Source organism: Balaenoptera musculus, chromosome 2, assembly GCF_009873245.2.
Source record: "Balaenoptera musculus isolate JJ_BM4_2016_0621 chromosome 2, mBalMus1.pri.v3, whole genome shotgun sequence".
In the NCBI taxonomy this organism is placed as follows: Eukaryota; Metazoa; Chordata; class Mammalia; order Artiodactyla; family Balaenopteridae; genus Balaenoptera; species Balaenoptera musculus.
Genome location: NC_045786.1, coordinates 68546064 through 68562499, shown reverse-complemented (window position 1 = coordinate 68562499; position 16436 = coordinate 68546064). Strand labels below are relative to the sequence as shown.

The following is a 16436-nucleotide window of genomic DNA, read 5'->3' as shown; positions in this document are numbered from 1 at the left end:
CTCATACGTAAATTATCAATGTCCAAATTGTAAAAAACACCAAAATACATACTGTAGCTCCTTGTAAAGTAGTTGGCAGGCTGCCTGTAGGAATGAGCTTCTGTCCTCCATTGTCTTCCTTATCCAAGGTGCCGTAAGTACTAACACTCCTGGCCATTGGAAATACTGGACATTTTGACAAAGCTGCTTTTGATCTATCAGCAGGGATCTGAATACTTCGGGCACATGTATTTTCGAGCAACTTTGATTTGCTTGGGCATTGAAAAAAGAAAAAAGCGTATCACTGTCTAGATTTACTTTATTTCACTGACCATGTTCTTCTCTTTAGAATCAGAGCTGCACATAGCAAAGTAAAACGAAGGAAAGATGTTAATCAGGCTTTGGCTGGGAAAAAGGATACAGTTTAAAGTAGCCTAGTCATGTTAAATTTCCTTTTTATCCAGTAAACTTTAAATATACAAGAGTCATTCATCTGTTCAAAACATTTAGTGGACAACTTTTATACTGCAGGAACCACAGCAGGCCCGAGGATACAAACCAGAAAAAATAGGCACCTATTCCTTCAGGAGTCAGAGCTAGTGGGAGACAAAGAAAGGGCTATAATAGACCTATGATGAAAGAAGGTACACACACAGATTTGCAGTTTTGTAGTCTAAGCATTCAGGATCAAACAGGTCATGCTAGCCTGCTAGTACTATGTAGGCATTTTCTTTTGCACATGCAGTTACCAATATAGCTTCACTTGCCCAGCTACATTTGGTGTATTTGGCACTTCTCCAAAATGGAGTCGATTTCGGCATTTGTTTTAAGCACAGACTTACTTGTATTAGGCTTACTGTGTAAGTCTTAGTTTGATTTTATAGTTCATCTATCAGCGCCAAATGTTTTCCTAGATTATTAAATATTCCTAAGTAGAAAATTAAATATTGCAAAGTAGAAGTACCTCAGTACTGACTTAATTCCTCAAGAGAGAGAGATAATTAATTAGGAATAAGAACTTGAGATTAAGAATCTATTATACATAGGAATTTAAACCTTAAAATGGTCAGCTAATTCTTTTGTCATTACTTGAAATGTATAATATATGTTGTTAAAATATAGTTCCACATAGTCATAATTACCTATTTAGATCAAAATTCCCTTGAACAGAGAGAACAGATGTGTCAAGACCAGAGGCTGATGTTGAGATACAAGACTGCCTTGTCTGCCTTGAAAAGGAGGATGGAAAATGCATATTTTCTGTAGACGGGCTTGACTTCAAAAAGTATCTGTAATGTGAATCAAAGGAGCTTTTTGAGAAAAGAGATATTCTAGGAAACATGACCCTTAAACATGAAGGGAAAAAAAGCATAAACCATTACCTTCCAGGTCGTCTTAAATCTCTTATTTCGATGTTCAGAAAGGGCAAGAAAAGATTGCCACAAAATGGGCAGGTTGTATTGAGATTTGAATCATCTGCTGTCCAGCCAGCCATGATTTCCTCATCATGGACAAGACAATCACAGGTTCTACAACGAGAGCAGCTCGAGATAAGAACCTATGGGAGAAAACAGCATTTTATAAAGTAAGCCGGTTAGTGCAATTACAATTTAAAAACCATTTCAATTCATATATCTACTGGAAAAGTAAAACTCAGAAGGATTCAGAAGTTACAAATGAAAAATGGATTACATTCAGTACATTATATAATAAACTCATCTTTAACTATTTCAGCTAAGTCTGTTCCAAAACTTTTGCCTGAAAGGGAAACTTGCATTTAAGTGAGCATTTTTACCATTATAATTACGTACTATAAAATCTGCCATGATTTTATAAACGGAAAACTAAACACAAGTATTACTTTGTTAATACACAAAATAGGTATTGGTAATTACATGTTACAGATCTGTGCTACTCAAAGTGTGGTCACCAGTCAGGAGCTGGTCCACAAACTCTTACTGGTTTGTGATGAGCTAAGTAAAGAAACTGAGAAGAGGATCTGGAGACCTTTAAAGTAATTGCTGTAACAGCTAAGTCGGTGATCAGTAGATTTTACAAGAGTAACAGCCATGACAGATGGGAAATTAAAAACAGCAACAACAAAAAAAACCCTGGTCTGTCACTACAGACAGTTTAAGAAGCATTGCTATAGATAAATGTAAATGCTGTCGTTACATTAAAATATAGAAATTCCTGAAGCCATCAGAAACTTTGTAAACTGTAACATCAGTGCTCATCATTTATTTTCCAGCTGCATGCAAATTTATTTTCCAAATTTATGCGAATTAGTGTGAAACAGAAACACAAATGTATTTGGAAGCAATTTTTACACAAAAATTAGGGACAGTTTTTAAGGTGTAAAACTATAACCTTTTTATTGCAAGAAAATGGGATATAGCAGCATACCCAGCAGATATCTACATCAAAGTGACACAAAGAATGAAAAACATGATGGAAAAAGTTGACACAAATGCCAAAACTGCTCCCTGTATCCTCATCCAAAAAGTGTGCCTGCACAGCAAAATTAGTTACAAGTGTTTAAGATGTGAAATAGGGACTTCCCTGGCAGTCCAGTGGTTAGGACTCCGTGCTTCCACCGCAGGGGGTGCGGGTTCAATCCCTGGTTGGGGAACTAAGATCCTGCATGCTGTGTGGTATGGCCAAAACAAAAAAAGAAAAACCAAAGTGTAACAAAAATTCAAAGAGGACATACATAAAACAAAGGGTAAATATAAATACTGGAAATAAAAATGCTTTTGTATGTTGATAAACATGAAAGGAAGTATGGAACTTTTCTAAACAGAAAAAGTCATATGACTTTAATAATCTGAAATACTAGATATTTTAAGTTTATTCAGGAGCAATATACATTCTGAAATTTTCAGATGCCATATATTTAACTTTTTATCACTCTACCAGAGACTATCAACACTTAAGAAATGTAAATTTTATTAAGTAGTACATGAAGATGTTCTTTTGATTAAATTGTACCTCCATTGCATAGTTCTGGAAGATATTTGTATTACTCGTGTTGCAGGAAGATGCCACTTCTGATTTCCCAGGTAAGGCAAACTTGGACAAGGATCCTGTTCGTTATTAAAAAACAAAGAGCAAAACCATTAAAATTAACAGAAAGGATATGAGAATCTTTCACTTTCATAAATTCTCTGGTAAAATGTCAAACTATTTCATTTAAAACTATTTAAAATGATAAAGGTAATTTAAGAAAAAGCAAATAAATAATGAAAAATGTTTTTCAATATATGCCTTTGTGTACACCTAAGGAAATGTGCTTTAATTCATTACTCACTTATTAAGCACTTTGTGTGTACAGACTAGAAGACATTCCAGTTGTTTGTAATTACTATTTTGCTGTTTCTATTCTTACATGTTTTGGATAAAAGAAAGTGTTTAGTTCTAAGGTCTAAAAAGCATAAAATAGCTGATCTTATTTCAGATCATGAAAAGAATTACTGGCAACTCTCTGCCTTATAAGGATCTTTAAAATCTGGAACAGTAATCTTGCTTTTAAACACTAGGGAAGAGTTTCCAAGTATATTCTTAAGAGCAAAGGGATATTAGCAGGTATTAAAATGACAACAAAATAAGGGCAGTTCTGTGGTCAAGTCAATTGCTGACAGTGGCTATATCTAGTTAGGAAAACTGGAAGTAATCAATACATTTTCTATACTTTTTTTTTCCAGTAGTTACTACATTTTATGCATTAACAATGGTATTTTTATAAATATAAAGGTTAAAAAAAAAAGTAACAGTATAAACTATCAGTTCCAAGAAATAGAGAGGATAGGAAAACATGTTAAACACCACCATGGGGATGCATAATCCAGATTAATGATCTGATTGCTTCAGCAAATAAATGACAAGGGAAAAAAAAAAGATAGCTCTAGAGCTTTCTCTAGCCCTAGGCCCTGCCACACAGACATACAGAGAGGTGGAGAGAGAGCTGAAGCTTCACATCATCCTTTAAGATGCTTAGAAATGGTGGCAACTAGAGTTCTTTCCTGATGGTCCCCCGATAACCTTCTGTAATCCCCCTCTGCTAAAGCTAGTTCAAAATTGCTATCTATCAGCCTTGACTAATTCAATCATTTATGTGGGCAGCCTACCTCTTGTATCTAATCAATCTACAGCACAGAATAAATATTCTTTTTAGCAAATATGAATCAGGTTGTGAGGTAAGTCTTATTTACTTAGCTCAATAAACTGTTCTTGCATGTTAGAAAAAAAATAAGGGGCAGGGAACTAATCACCGGATTTCTTCATGAATATACGAAAGGGGGAAAAAACAGGGAACAAAGATGAGAGGGAGTTAGTAGACATATCAAACAAATGCAAAAAGTAGACCTTGTTTGGGTCTCAATTTGAACAAACCGCCTTTTAAAAAGAGTTTCATGAGATAGTTGTGAAAATTTAAGTATATATTTTATATAAGATATATGATAAATCTTGTCACATTAAAAATATAACAATATTACAATTTTGTTTCGAAAAAAAATGAATGCTTCACAAAAGATACTGTATGAGTCCATAACATGTTCAAAAATGGCCATGCTGACATACAGTGTTAGAAGATAATGTTCATTTGTGAAGGGAGTGGTGAGTAGATGTGGTTATGAGAGGGGGTTCTGGATGCTGTTTATGTTCTGTTTCTTTCTTCCCCCCCCACAAACATTTATTTATTTATTTATTTGTTTGGCTGCACCAGGTCTTAGTTGCATTATGCAGGAGCTTCATTGTGGCATGTGGGCTCTTTAGTTGTGGCATGTGGGATCTAGCTTCCTGACCAGGGATCAAACCCAGGCCCCCTGTATTGGGAGCAAAGAGTCTTAACCACTGGACCACCAGGGAAGTCCCAAGGTTCTGCCTCTTAATCTGATACTGGTTAATCAGTTGTCCTCAATTTGTGAAATGTACAGTATTTACATACATAAAAATGTACACACTACATGTATAACAGAGTAAATAATAAATGTATTAAATAAATAAACTTTAGTAAAAAGTTACAAAGATATAACATTAAAGTCCTTGTGTTTTAGAAATATCAATACATGTTGAAGTATTTATGAATAAAATTATATACTGTTTGGGATTTACTTTAAAATGATCCAGTGGGGAAGGAAAAAATGTTGGCAGCAGAAGAGGCGGAAAAGATAAAACAAGATTGGCCATTTGTTGATAGTTGCTGAAGTTGTGTGAAGGTACATGGGAGCTCATTGTGCTATTCCTTCTACTTTTGTGATTGACTATTTCCAAAATAAAAGCTTTTTTTTTTTTTTTTAAAGGATATTTATTTTACTTTTTTTTTTAAAATTCCTTTATTTTTATTTTTTATTTATTTATTTATTTTTGGCTGTGGTGGGTCTTCGTTTCTGTGTGAGGGCTTTCTCTAGTTGCGGCATGCGGGGGCCACTCTTCATCGCGTGCGCGGACCTCTCATTATCGCGGCCTCCCTTGTTGCGGAGCACAGGCTCCAGACGCGCAGGCTCAGTAGTTGTGGCTCACGGGCCTAGTTGCTCCGCGGCATGTGGGATCTTCCCAGACCAGGGCTCGAACCCGTGTCCCCTGCATTGGCAGGCAGATTCTCAACCACTGCGCCACCAGGGAAGCCCTAAAAGCTTTTTAAAGTAGCAAAGATGCAAATTTGAAAAACATTATAATACATTCATTCCTCACATCATATAACAGGATAACTTTCAAATGGATTAAATATTTAAATCAGGGGTCAAATCTATTTTTGTATGACCACAAACTCAGAATAATTTTAACATTTTAAAGCACTGTTAAAAAAAAGAAAAAGACAAAAAAGAATATGTGACAGAGATGTATGTGGCCCACAAAACCTAAACTATTTACAATATGGCCCTTTACAGAAAAAGTCTGCTGACCCCAGAAAATGTTAAAAAGGAAATCAGAGAAGTATGAGAAGAAAACAGTGGTAATACAAATAGTCCTTAAACACATAAACGGATATGCGACTTAATTTATAAGATAAAGAAAAATGAAAACTAAATTGAAATACATTCTTCACCTATCAGACGGCAAAAATTTCAAAGTGTGCTAACATATTTTCTTCACAAGGCTGTGGGGAAATAGGTATTCTTATATACTACCTGTGGGAATACAAAATAGTATACCCCTGAGGAAGGAACCTGGCAATATCACTTCAAGGAAAAACTTGGAAGTATCTTCCAAAAATACCCTGGCAAAATATAATATGACATATATGCATCACAGTATTATTTATAACAGTTAAAGACTGAGAACTTAAAGTCCATCAACAGGGAAGTGGTTAAAATAAAGCAATACATCCACACATGATGAACAATACAACGGTAAAAATGAATGAGGGACAACACTATGTGATGATATGGAATGCTCTTCAGAATATAGTGTTAAGTGAAAAAAGCAAGAAACAGTTAAGTGTTTATAGCATGTTACCTTTTGAGTAAGAAGACAAAGAGGTATTAAGAACACACACACAAACACACACACGCTTTTTAAAAAAGCACATTTTAAAACAAAAGCACATTAAAAAAAGCAACAATGAAAGGATAAATCAAAATGAATAAAAATGGCTACCTCTAGGGACAGTGACAAAACAAGATGAAGGGATGAGGATGGAAGAAGCTAGACTTCTCTGAAAGTGCCTTGGTTCTCTACTGTTTTGAGCCATGCAAATCTTTTACAAAATTAAACATAAAGGAGAAAAACTAAAGGTACCACAAATCAAATGCAGTATGACCGAGCTGTTTGGACAAACCTTCTAAAGAGGAAGAACCTTCCAGGCTTGTTCTGCTGAAATCAATTCCCTTAGTCCCTGCAGTGGCACTGCTTTCCTGAGAAGAAGTGGCTCCTTCCAACTCGTGGCAGACATCTTCATCTGTTAATGAGGTAGATTCAGAATCCTGGGCTCCCACTGAAGAAAGACTGGTACGATCAGAACTTTGATCCTAAGGACATAATTATAAGCTTAATTTCCTTCATATTTAAAGTTAGTTATTTAAAAGTTCACTTCAAAGGCAGAGGAAACGCCTAATTACTCAGATGATCAGTTAATTAACAATACAACTTCTAGAGAAAAAAAAACCAACCAATTTTACAAGGGCATACTGGACAAACGTGAGCTGGAGATCAATTTTTAAGACAGCATTTCTTAGTTAGATCAAAGCAGATACCTGTTAGTTAGACAATTGCTAACTTTAAGTCTTTGTTTATTGTTAATTTTCTTCCCTGCAAATCCCAGCCCAGGATGATACCATTAGAAAATTACATTTTAATCTCTTTTAATTTCATTTATGTTTACATTTTATTCTTTTCCATAACAATCCAGGTTTCAAAGACATGTATTTCTAGTTTTCATTTTTGAGAACACCAAAGTATAAGTATTTTTTCCTGGTTACACCAGTAATATGTAAGAAAATTTGATAGACTTTTGTATGAAGAAAAAAAATTTTTTAAATAACTGTAATTACACTGCCCAGATAATACACAGGTGTGTGTGTGTATGTGTTACTGAGTTACTTTTAAGATTACTTGTAAATTTTTATTGGCTTTTTGGCTATATCTCATTGTATTTTTTATTAAGTGGGTGCTCTAGGGATTGCAATACATATACCTAATCATTTACAGTTGATTTAAAATTAGTATTGTACCACTTCATATATAATAATATACCTATAAAGAATGTCAGTACGGTGAGTCTCTTAGTCACTATGAAACCTCTACACATATTGAAAATCCCATGAGATAACATTCAAATTTTTGTTTTGTCCAACTGCAAGTATTTTAAGGAATTTAAAAAGGTTTTAAGGGACTTCCCTGGTGGTGCAGTGGTTAAGAATCCGCCTGCCAATGCAGGGGACGCAGGTTCGAGCCCTGGTCCAGGAAGATCCCACATGCTGTGGAGCAACTAAGCCCATGTGCCGCAACTACTGAGCCTGTGCTCTAGAGCCCGAGAGCCACAACTACTGAAGCCTGTATGCCTAGAGCCCAGGCTCTGCAACAAGAGAAGCCACTGCAATGAGAAGCCCATGCACCACAACGAAGAGTAGCTCCCACTCGCTGCAACTAGAGAAAGCCCCCGTGCAGCAATGAAGACCCAGCACAGCCAAAAATAAACAAATAAATTTAAAAAAAAGAATATATACGTATGTATAGCTGAATCACTGAGCTGTATACCTGAAACTAACACGACACTGTAAATCAACCATACTTCAATAAAAATTTTTAAAAAAAGGTTTTAAAAAAGGGGTCTTAGAGAGATTGGTTCAAGATGGCGGAGTAGAAGGACATGCTCTCACTCCCTCCTGCAAGAACACTGGAATCACAACTAACGGCTGAACAATCACTGACAGGAAGACACTGGAAATCATGAAAAAAAGATACCCCACATCCAAAGACAAAGGAGAAGCCACAAAGAGATGGTAGGAGGGGCACAATCACAATAAAGTAAAATCCCATAACTGCTGGGTGGGTGACTCACAAACTGGAGAACGGTTATACCACAGAAGTTCACCCACTGGAGTGAAGGTTCTGAGCCCCATGTCAGGCTTCCCAACCTGGGGGTCCAGCAACAGGAGGAGGAATTCCTAGAGAATCAGATTTTGAAGGCTAGCGAGATTTGACTGCAGGACTTTGACAGGACTTGGGGAAACAGAGACTCCACTCTTGGAGGGCACACATAAAGTAGTGTGTGCATCGGGACCCAGGGGAAGAGGCAGTGACCCCACAGGAGACTGAACCAGACCTACCTGCTAGTGTTGCAGGGGCTCCTGCAGAGGCGGGGGGTGGCTCTGTCTCACGATGAGGACAAGGACACTGGCAGCAGAAGTTCTGGGAAGTACTCCTTGGCGTGAGCCCTCCCAGAGTCAGTGATTAGCCCCACCAAAGAGCCTGGGTAGGCTCCAGTGTTGGGTCGCCTCAGGCCAAACAACGAACAGGGCCGGAACCCAGCCCCACCCATCAACAGTCAAGTGGATTAAAGTTTTACTGAGCTCTGCCCACCAAAGCAACAGCCAGCTCTACCCACCACCAGTCCCTCCCATCAGGAAACTTGCACAAGCCTCTTAGATAGCCTCATCTACCAGAGGGCAGACAGCAGAAGCCAAGAAGAACTACAATCCTGCAGCCTGTGGAACAAAAACCACATTCACAGAAAGATAAGATGAAAAGGCAGAGGGCTATGTACCAGATGAAGGAACAAGATAAAACCCCAGAAAAACAACTAAATGAAGTGGAGATAGGCAACCTTCCAGAAAAAGAATTCAGAATAATGATAGTGAGGATGATCCAGGACCTCGGAAAAAGAATGGAGGCAAAGATCGAGAAGATGCAAGAAATGTTTAACAAAGACCTAGAAGAATTAAAGAACAAACAAACAGAGATGAACAATACAATAACTGAAATGAAAACTACACTAGAAGGAATCAATAGCAGAATAACTGAGGCAGAAGAACGGATAAGTGACCTGGAAGACAGAATGGTGAAATTCACTGCTGCGGAACAGAATAAAGAAAAAAGAATGAAAAGAAATGAAGACAGCCTAAGAGACCTCCGGGAGAACATTAAACGCAACAACATTCACATTATAGGGGTCCCAGAAGGAGAAGAGAGAGAGAAAGGACCCAAGAAAATATCTGAAGAGATTATAGTCGAAAACTTCCCTAACATGGGAAAGGAAATAGCCACCCAAGTCCAGGAAGCGCAGAGAGTCCCATACAGGATAAACCCAAGGAGAAACATGCCGAGACACATGGTAATCAAATTGGCAAAAATAAAGACAAAGAAAAATTATTGAAAGCAGCAAGGGAAAAACGACAAATAACATACAAGGGAACTCCCATAAAGTTAACAGCTGACTTCTCAGCAGAAACTCTACAAGCCAGAATGCAGTGGCATGACATATATAAAGTGATGAAAGGGAAGAACCTACAGCCAAGATTACTGTACCTGGTAAGGATCTCATTCAGATTCAACAGAGAAATCAAAAGCTTTACAGACAAGCAAAAGCTAAGAGAATTCAGCACTACCAAACCAGCTGTACAACAAATGCTAAAGGAACTTCTCTAAGTGGGAAACACAAGAGAAGAAAAGGACCTACAAAAACAAACCCAAAACAATTAAGAAAATGGTCATAGGAACATACATATCAATAATTACCTTAAACGTGAATGGATTAAATGCTCCAACCAAAAGACACAGGCTTGCTGAATGGATACGAAAACAAGACCCATATATATGCTGTCTACAAGAGACCCACTTCAGACCTCGGGACACATATAGACTGAAAGTGAGGGGATGGAAAAAGATATTCCATGCAAATGGAAATCAAAAGAAAGCTGGAGTAGCAATACTCATATCAGATAAAATAGACTTTAAAATAAAGAATGTTACAAGAGACAAGGAAGGACACTACATAATGATCAAGGGATCAATCCAAGAAAAAGATGTAACAATTATAAATATATATGCAACAACATAGGAGCACCTCAATACATAAGGCAACTGCTAACAGCTATAAAAGAGGAAATCGACTGTAACACAAGAATAGTGGGGGACTTTAACACCTCACTTACACCAATGGACAGATCATCCAAACAGAAAATTAATAAGGAAACAGAAGCTTTAAATGACACAACAGACCAGATAGATTTAGTTGATATTTATAGGACATTCCATCCAAAAACAGCAGATTACACTTTCTTCTCAAGTGCACACGGAACATTCTCCAGGATGGATCATAACTTGGGTCACAAATCAAGCCTCAGTAAATTAAGAAAACTGAAATCATATCAAGCATCTTTTCTGACCACAACGCTATGAGATTAGAAATCAATTACAGGGGAAAACATGTAAAAAACACAAACACATGGAGGCTAAACAATACGTTACTAAATAACCAAGAGATCACTGAAGAAATCAAAAAATAAATAGAGACAAATGACAATGAAAACATGATGATCCAAAACCTATGGGATGCAGCAAAAGCAGTTCTAAGAGGGAAGTTTATAGCTATACAAGCCTACCTCAAGAAACACGAAAAATCTCAAACAATCTAACCTTACACCTAAAGGAACTAGAGAAAGAATAAGAAACAAAACCCAAAGTTAGCAGAAGGAAAGAAATCATAAAGTTCAGAGCAGAAATAAATGAAATAGAAACAAAGAAAACAGTAGCAAAGATCAATAAAACTAAAAGCTGGTTCTTTGAGAAGATAAACAAAATTGATAAACCATTAGCCAGACTTATCAAGAAAAAGACGGAGAGGATTCAAATCAATAAAATTAGAAATGAAAAAGGAGAAGTTACAACAGACACTGCAGAAATACAAAGCATCCTAAGAGACTACTACAAGCAACTCTATGCCAATAAAATGGACAACCTGGAAGAAATGGACAAATTCTTAGAAAGGTATAACCTTCCAAGACTGAACCAGGAAGAAATATAAAATATGAACAGACCAATCACAAGTAATGAAATTGAAACTGTGATTAAAAATCTTCCAACAAACAAAAGTCCAGGACCAGATGGCTTCATGGGTGAATTCTATCAAAGATTTAGAGAAGAGCTAACACCCATCCTTCTCAAACTCTTCCAAAAAATTGCAGAGGAAGGAACACTCCCAAACTCATTCTATGAGGCCACCATCACCCTGATACCAAAACCAGACAAAGATACTACAAAAAAAGAAAATTACAGACCAATATCACTGATGAATATAGATGCAAAAATCCTCAACAAAATACTAGCAAGCAGAGTCCAACAACACATTAAAAGGATCATACACCATGATCAAGTGGGATTTATCCCAGGGATGCAAGGATTATTCAATATATGCAAATCAATCAATGTGATACACCATAGTAAAAAATTGAAGAATAAAAACCATATGATCATCTCAATAGATGCAGAAAAAGCTTTTGACAAAATTCAACACTGATTTATGATTAAAAACTCTCCAGAAAGTGGACATAGAGGGAACCTACCTCAGCATAATAAAGGCCATATACGACAAACCCACAGCAAGCATCATTCTCAATGGTGAAGAACTGAAAGCATTTCCTGTAAGATCAGGAACAAGACAAGGATGTCCATTCTCACCATTATTATTCAACATAGTTTTGGAAGTCCTAGCCATGGCAATCAGAGAAGAAAAAGAAATAAAAGGAATACAAATTGGAAAAGAAGAAGTAAAACTGTCACTGTTTGCAGATGACACGATACTATACATAGAGAATCCTAAAGATGCCACCAGAAAACTACTAGAGCTAATCAATGAATTTGGTAAAGTTGCAGGATACAAAATTAATGCACAGAAATCCCTTGCATTCCTATATACTAATGATGAAAAATCTGAAAGAGAAATTAAGGAACCACTCCCATTTACCACTGCAACAAAAAGAATAAAATATCTAGGAATAAACCTACCTAGGGAGACAAAAACCTGTATGCAGAAAACTGTAAGACACTGATGGAAGAAATTAAAGATGATACCAACAGATGGAGAGATATACCATGTTCTTGGATTGGAAGAATCAATATTGTGAAAATGACTCTACTACCCAAAGCAATCTACAGATTCAGTGCAATCCCTATCAAATTACCAATGGCATTTTTTACAGAACTAGAACAAAAAATCTTAAAATTTGTATGGAGACACAAAAGACCCCGAATAGCCAAAGCAGTCTTGAGGGAAAAAAGCAGAGCTGGAGGCATCAGACTCCCTGACTTCAGACTATACTACAAAGCTACAGTCATCAAGACAATATGGTACTGGCACAAAAACAGAAATATAGATCAATGGAACAAGATAGAAAGCCCAGAGATAACCCACACACCTGTGGTCAACTAGTCTATGACAAAGGAGGCAAGGATATACAATGGAGAAAAGACAGTGTCTTCAATAAGTGGTGCTGGGAAAACTGGACAGCTACATGTAAAAGAATGAAATTAGAACACTCCCTAACACCATACACAAAAATAAACTCAAAATGGATTAGAGACCTAAATGTAAGACCGGACACTATAAAACTCTTAGAGGAAAACATAGGAAGAACACTCTTTGACATAAATCACAGCAAGATCTTTTTTGATCCACTTCCTAGAGTAATGGAAATAGAAACAAATATAAACAAATGGGACCTAATGAAACTTAAAAGCTTTTGCACAGCAAAGGAAACCATAAACAAAACGAAAAGACAACCCTCAGAATGGGAGAAAATATTTGCAAACGAATCAAGGGACAAAGGATTGATCTCCAAAATATATAAACAGCTCATGCAGCTCAATATTAAAAAAACAAACAACCCAATCCAAAAATGGGCAGAAGACCTAAATAGACATTTCTCCAAAGAAGACATACAGATGGCCAAGAGGCACATGAAAAGCTGCTCAACATCACTAATTATTAGAGAAATGCAAATCAAAACAACAATGAGGTACCACCTCACACCAGTTAGAATGGGCATCATCAGAAAATCTACAAACAACAAATGCTGGAGAGCGTGTGGAGAAAAGGGAACCCTCTTGCACTGTTGGTGGGAATGTAAATTGATACAGCCACTATGGAGAACAGTATGGAGGTTCCTTTAAAAACTAAAAATAGAACTACTATATGACCCAGCAATCCCACTACTGGGCATATACCCTGAGAAAACCACAATTCAAAAAGACACATGCACCCCAATGTTCACTGCAGCACTATTTACAATAGCCAGGTCATGGAAGCAACCTAAATGCCCATCGACAGACGACTGGATAAAGAAGATTTGGTACATATATACAATGGAATATTACTCAGCCATAAAAAGGAACGAAATTGGGTCATTTGTAGAGACGTGGATGGATCTAGAGACTGTCATACAGAGTGAAGTAAGTCAGAAAAACAAATATTGTATATTAACGTATATATGTGGAACCTAGAAAAATGGTACAGATGAACTGGTTTGCAGGGCAGAAATTGAGAGACAGATGTAGAGAACAAACGTATGGACACCAAGGTGGGAAAGTGGCTGGGGGTGGGATGAATTGGGAGATTGGGATTGACATGTATACACTGATGTGTATAAAATGGATGACTAATAAGAACCTGCTGTATTAAAAAAAAAAGGGGGTCTTTCATATTAACCAGATATTTACCATCTATTTTGCTCTTTCTTCATTCCCAAAGACCCAGGTTTCTTTGTAGTATAATTTTTCTTCAGCCTGAAAAACTTCCTTTAGCTTATTTTATAGAGCAGGTCTGCTAGTCATGAATTCTTTTCCTTTATCTGAAAATGTTTTTATTTCACCTTCACCCCTAAAGAATATTTTCACTGGATATGGAATTCTGGGTTGACAGGCCTTTTCTTCAACAGGTTAAAACTGTTGTTCCACTGTATTCTTCCCTCCACAGATTATGATGAAAACAAGTGGTCATTCAAATCCTTATTCCTCTGTAGGTAATGTGTCATTTTTGTTTAATAGCATTCAAGATACTTTTTATTCTTTTTTTTTTTTCCAGCAGTTATTTTCTTATTAGAAATGGATATCTTTGGTTATTAACAGTTTGCTTTTATGTATATATAGGTGTTGTTTTCTTTGAGTTTATCCTGTCTATAGTTTGCTGAGTATCTGTAAATCTAAATCTTTTACTAAATTTGGGAAATTTTATCCATTATTTCTTCAAATATTTTTTCTACCATAATCTCTTTCTCCAATTCTTCTGGAATCCCTATTATATGTTATACATTTTGATATTGTCCCACAACTCTCTGAGGCTCTGTTCATTTTTATAAAGTCTCTCTCTGTTCTTCCAACTGCATAATTTCTATTACTCAATCTTTAAGTTCAATGACTCTCCTTTGTCATCTCCATTCTGCTATTGAACCCATCCAATGAGTTTATTTCAGAGTGTATTTTTTATGATAAAATTTTTTGACAAATAATTAATTTTTCTGGATAAGAGTTCTTTTCTTTTCTTATTTGAAATGTGTTTTTTCTTTACTTCAGGGAATCTAGTTATAACAGCTGCTTTAAGGTTTCCGTCTGATAATTCCAACATCTGGGTTGTCTTTCCCTTGAGAATTAGTCACATTTTCCTGGTTCAAGTAATTTTGGATTTTATTTTGGACACCATGAATGTTATGCTGTGTAGTCTGGGTACTGTTATAATCTCTTGGAGAATGCTGAGCTATTGTATTAGCAGGCAGTCAACTACGTTATGTTCAGATTGTAATTTGTGTTTTGATTTTTGTAGGTGGTGATTTAATCCCCAGTTTAATTCTCTAAGCCTTGTCCATGCTGGTCTGCATCTATCCCATGTATGTGTAGCTCAAGGGTGAGGCTCAGACTTGTGTGGGCCATGCACAGAATTAGGAATCCTTCTTTCACAGATTCCCCTCATACTCTCCAGCCCACAGAGGCTCCCTTCTCTGGTTCCTCTGTCCAGGAAATATGGGGATTCTCTTGAAGTTTTAGCTGCCAGGGATGCCATGCCACACTGTGACTGGGACCTGCTCTTGGAGCAAAAATGCGTGAGAAAGAAAATGGGAAAATTTCCCCACAATCTGCTGCTTTTGTTTTTCAGAATCTTTAGATAGTTTTTTTTTGTATTTTGTTTGGAGTTTTTAGTTGTAAATCAGTGGGAGGGACGGGCTTTAGTGGCCTTATGTTACCACAGTGGAACTAAAGCTCTCACCCAAATTTTTAAAGAGTATTTTTGCTGGATACAGAAAAAACAGGTTGGCAGTCATTTTCTTTCAGTACTCTAAAGCTGTCTTTCCAGTGTCTTTTGACATCACATTTTCTATTCAGAAGACAACTGTCAGCTTTCTTACTGTTGCTCTTTTGAAGGTAATATCTCTCTCTCCTTTGGCTCCTTTTCGGATTTTCTCTTTGTATTTCATTTTCATCTATTTTAACATAAGATGCCTAAGTATAGGGGTTTTTTGTTTTTTTTTTTGCATTTATTCTGCTTGACATTTGTAGATCTTCTAAATATGTGAGTGACATCTTTAATCACTTTTGGAAAATTCTTGGCAATTAGCATTTTAAATGTTCCTTCTACCCCTTTTTTTCTTCTTCTTCTGGAACTAAATTACATCAATGTTAAGCATTTTCACTAAACCCCACATTTTTTCCTGTATTTTCCAATTTTTTTTCCCTGTCTGTACTTCAGTGTGGATATTTTCTACTATCTTCCCAACTAGTTTACTAATCTTCTCCTGCTTTTTGTCTGCTGTGAAATCCAACTACTGCTTTCTTAATTTCGCATCTTTTTCAGTTCTATAATTTACACTGGTTCTTTTCAAAAGATAATCACCTGGTGAAATTTTGCATGTTTCTAGCTTTTTTTTTCTCACCCTTTCCTCTATTTTCTTGGACATATTTTAATTACTTCAAAGTATCTTGCTAATTCAAATATTTAGATCACCTGAAGGTCTGTTTCCTCCATCCGT

General features: G+C 36.4%; 1 protein-coding gene across 8 annotated transcripts in view; it reads right to left on the bottom strand.

The window, feature by feature from the left end:
• DENND4A (DENN domain containing 4A) overlaps nt 1–16436 on the bottom strand; it is a 130931-nt gene that overhangs the window by 13329 nt on the left and 101166 nt on the right. For all 8 annotated transcript variants that reach the window (XM_036842590.1, XM_036842587.1, XM_036842592.1 and 5 more), the window contains 5 exons: nt 6761–6950; nt 2971–3065; nt 1362–1537; nt 1122–1268; nt 53–251 (listed from right to left, as the gene is read on the bottom strand). In XM_036842590.1, the coding sequence (XP_036698485.1) occupies nt 53–251; nt 1122–1268; nt 1362–1537; nt 2971–3065; nt 6761–6950 (807 nt within the window). The remainder of the gene's footprint in view (nt 1–52; nt 252–1121; nt 1269–1361; nt 1538–2970; nt 3066–6760; nt 6951–16436) is intronic.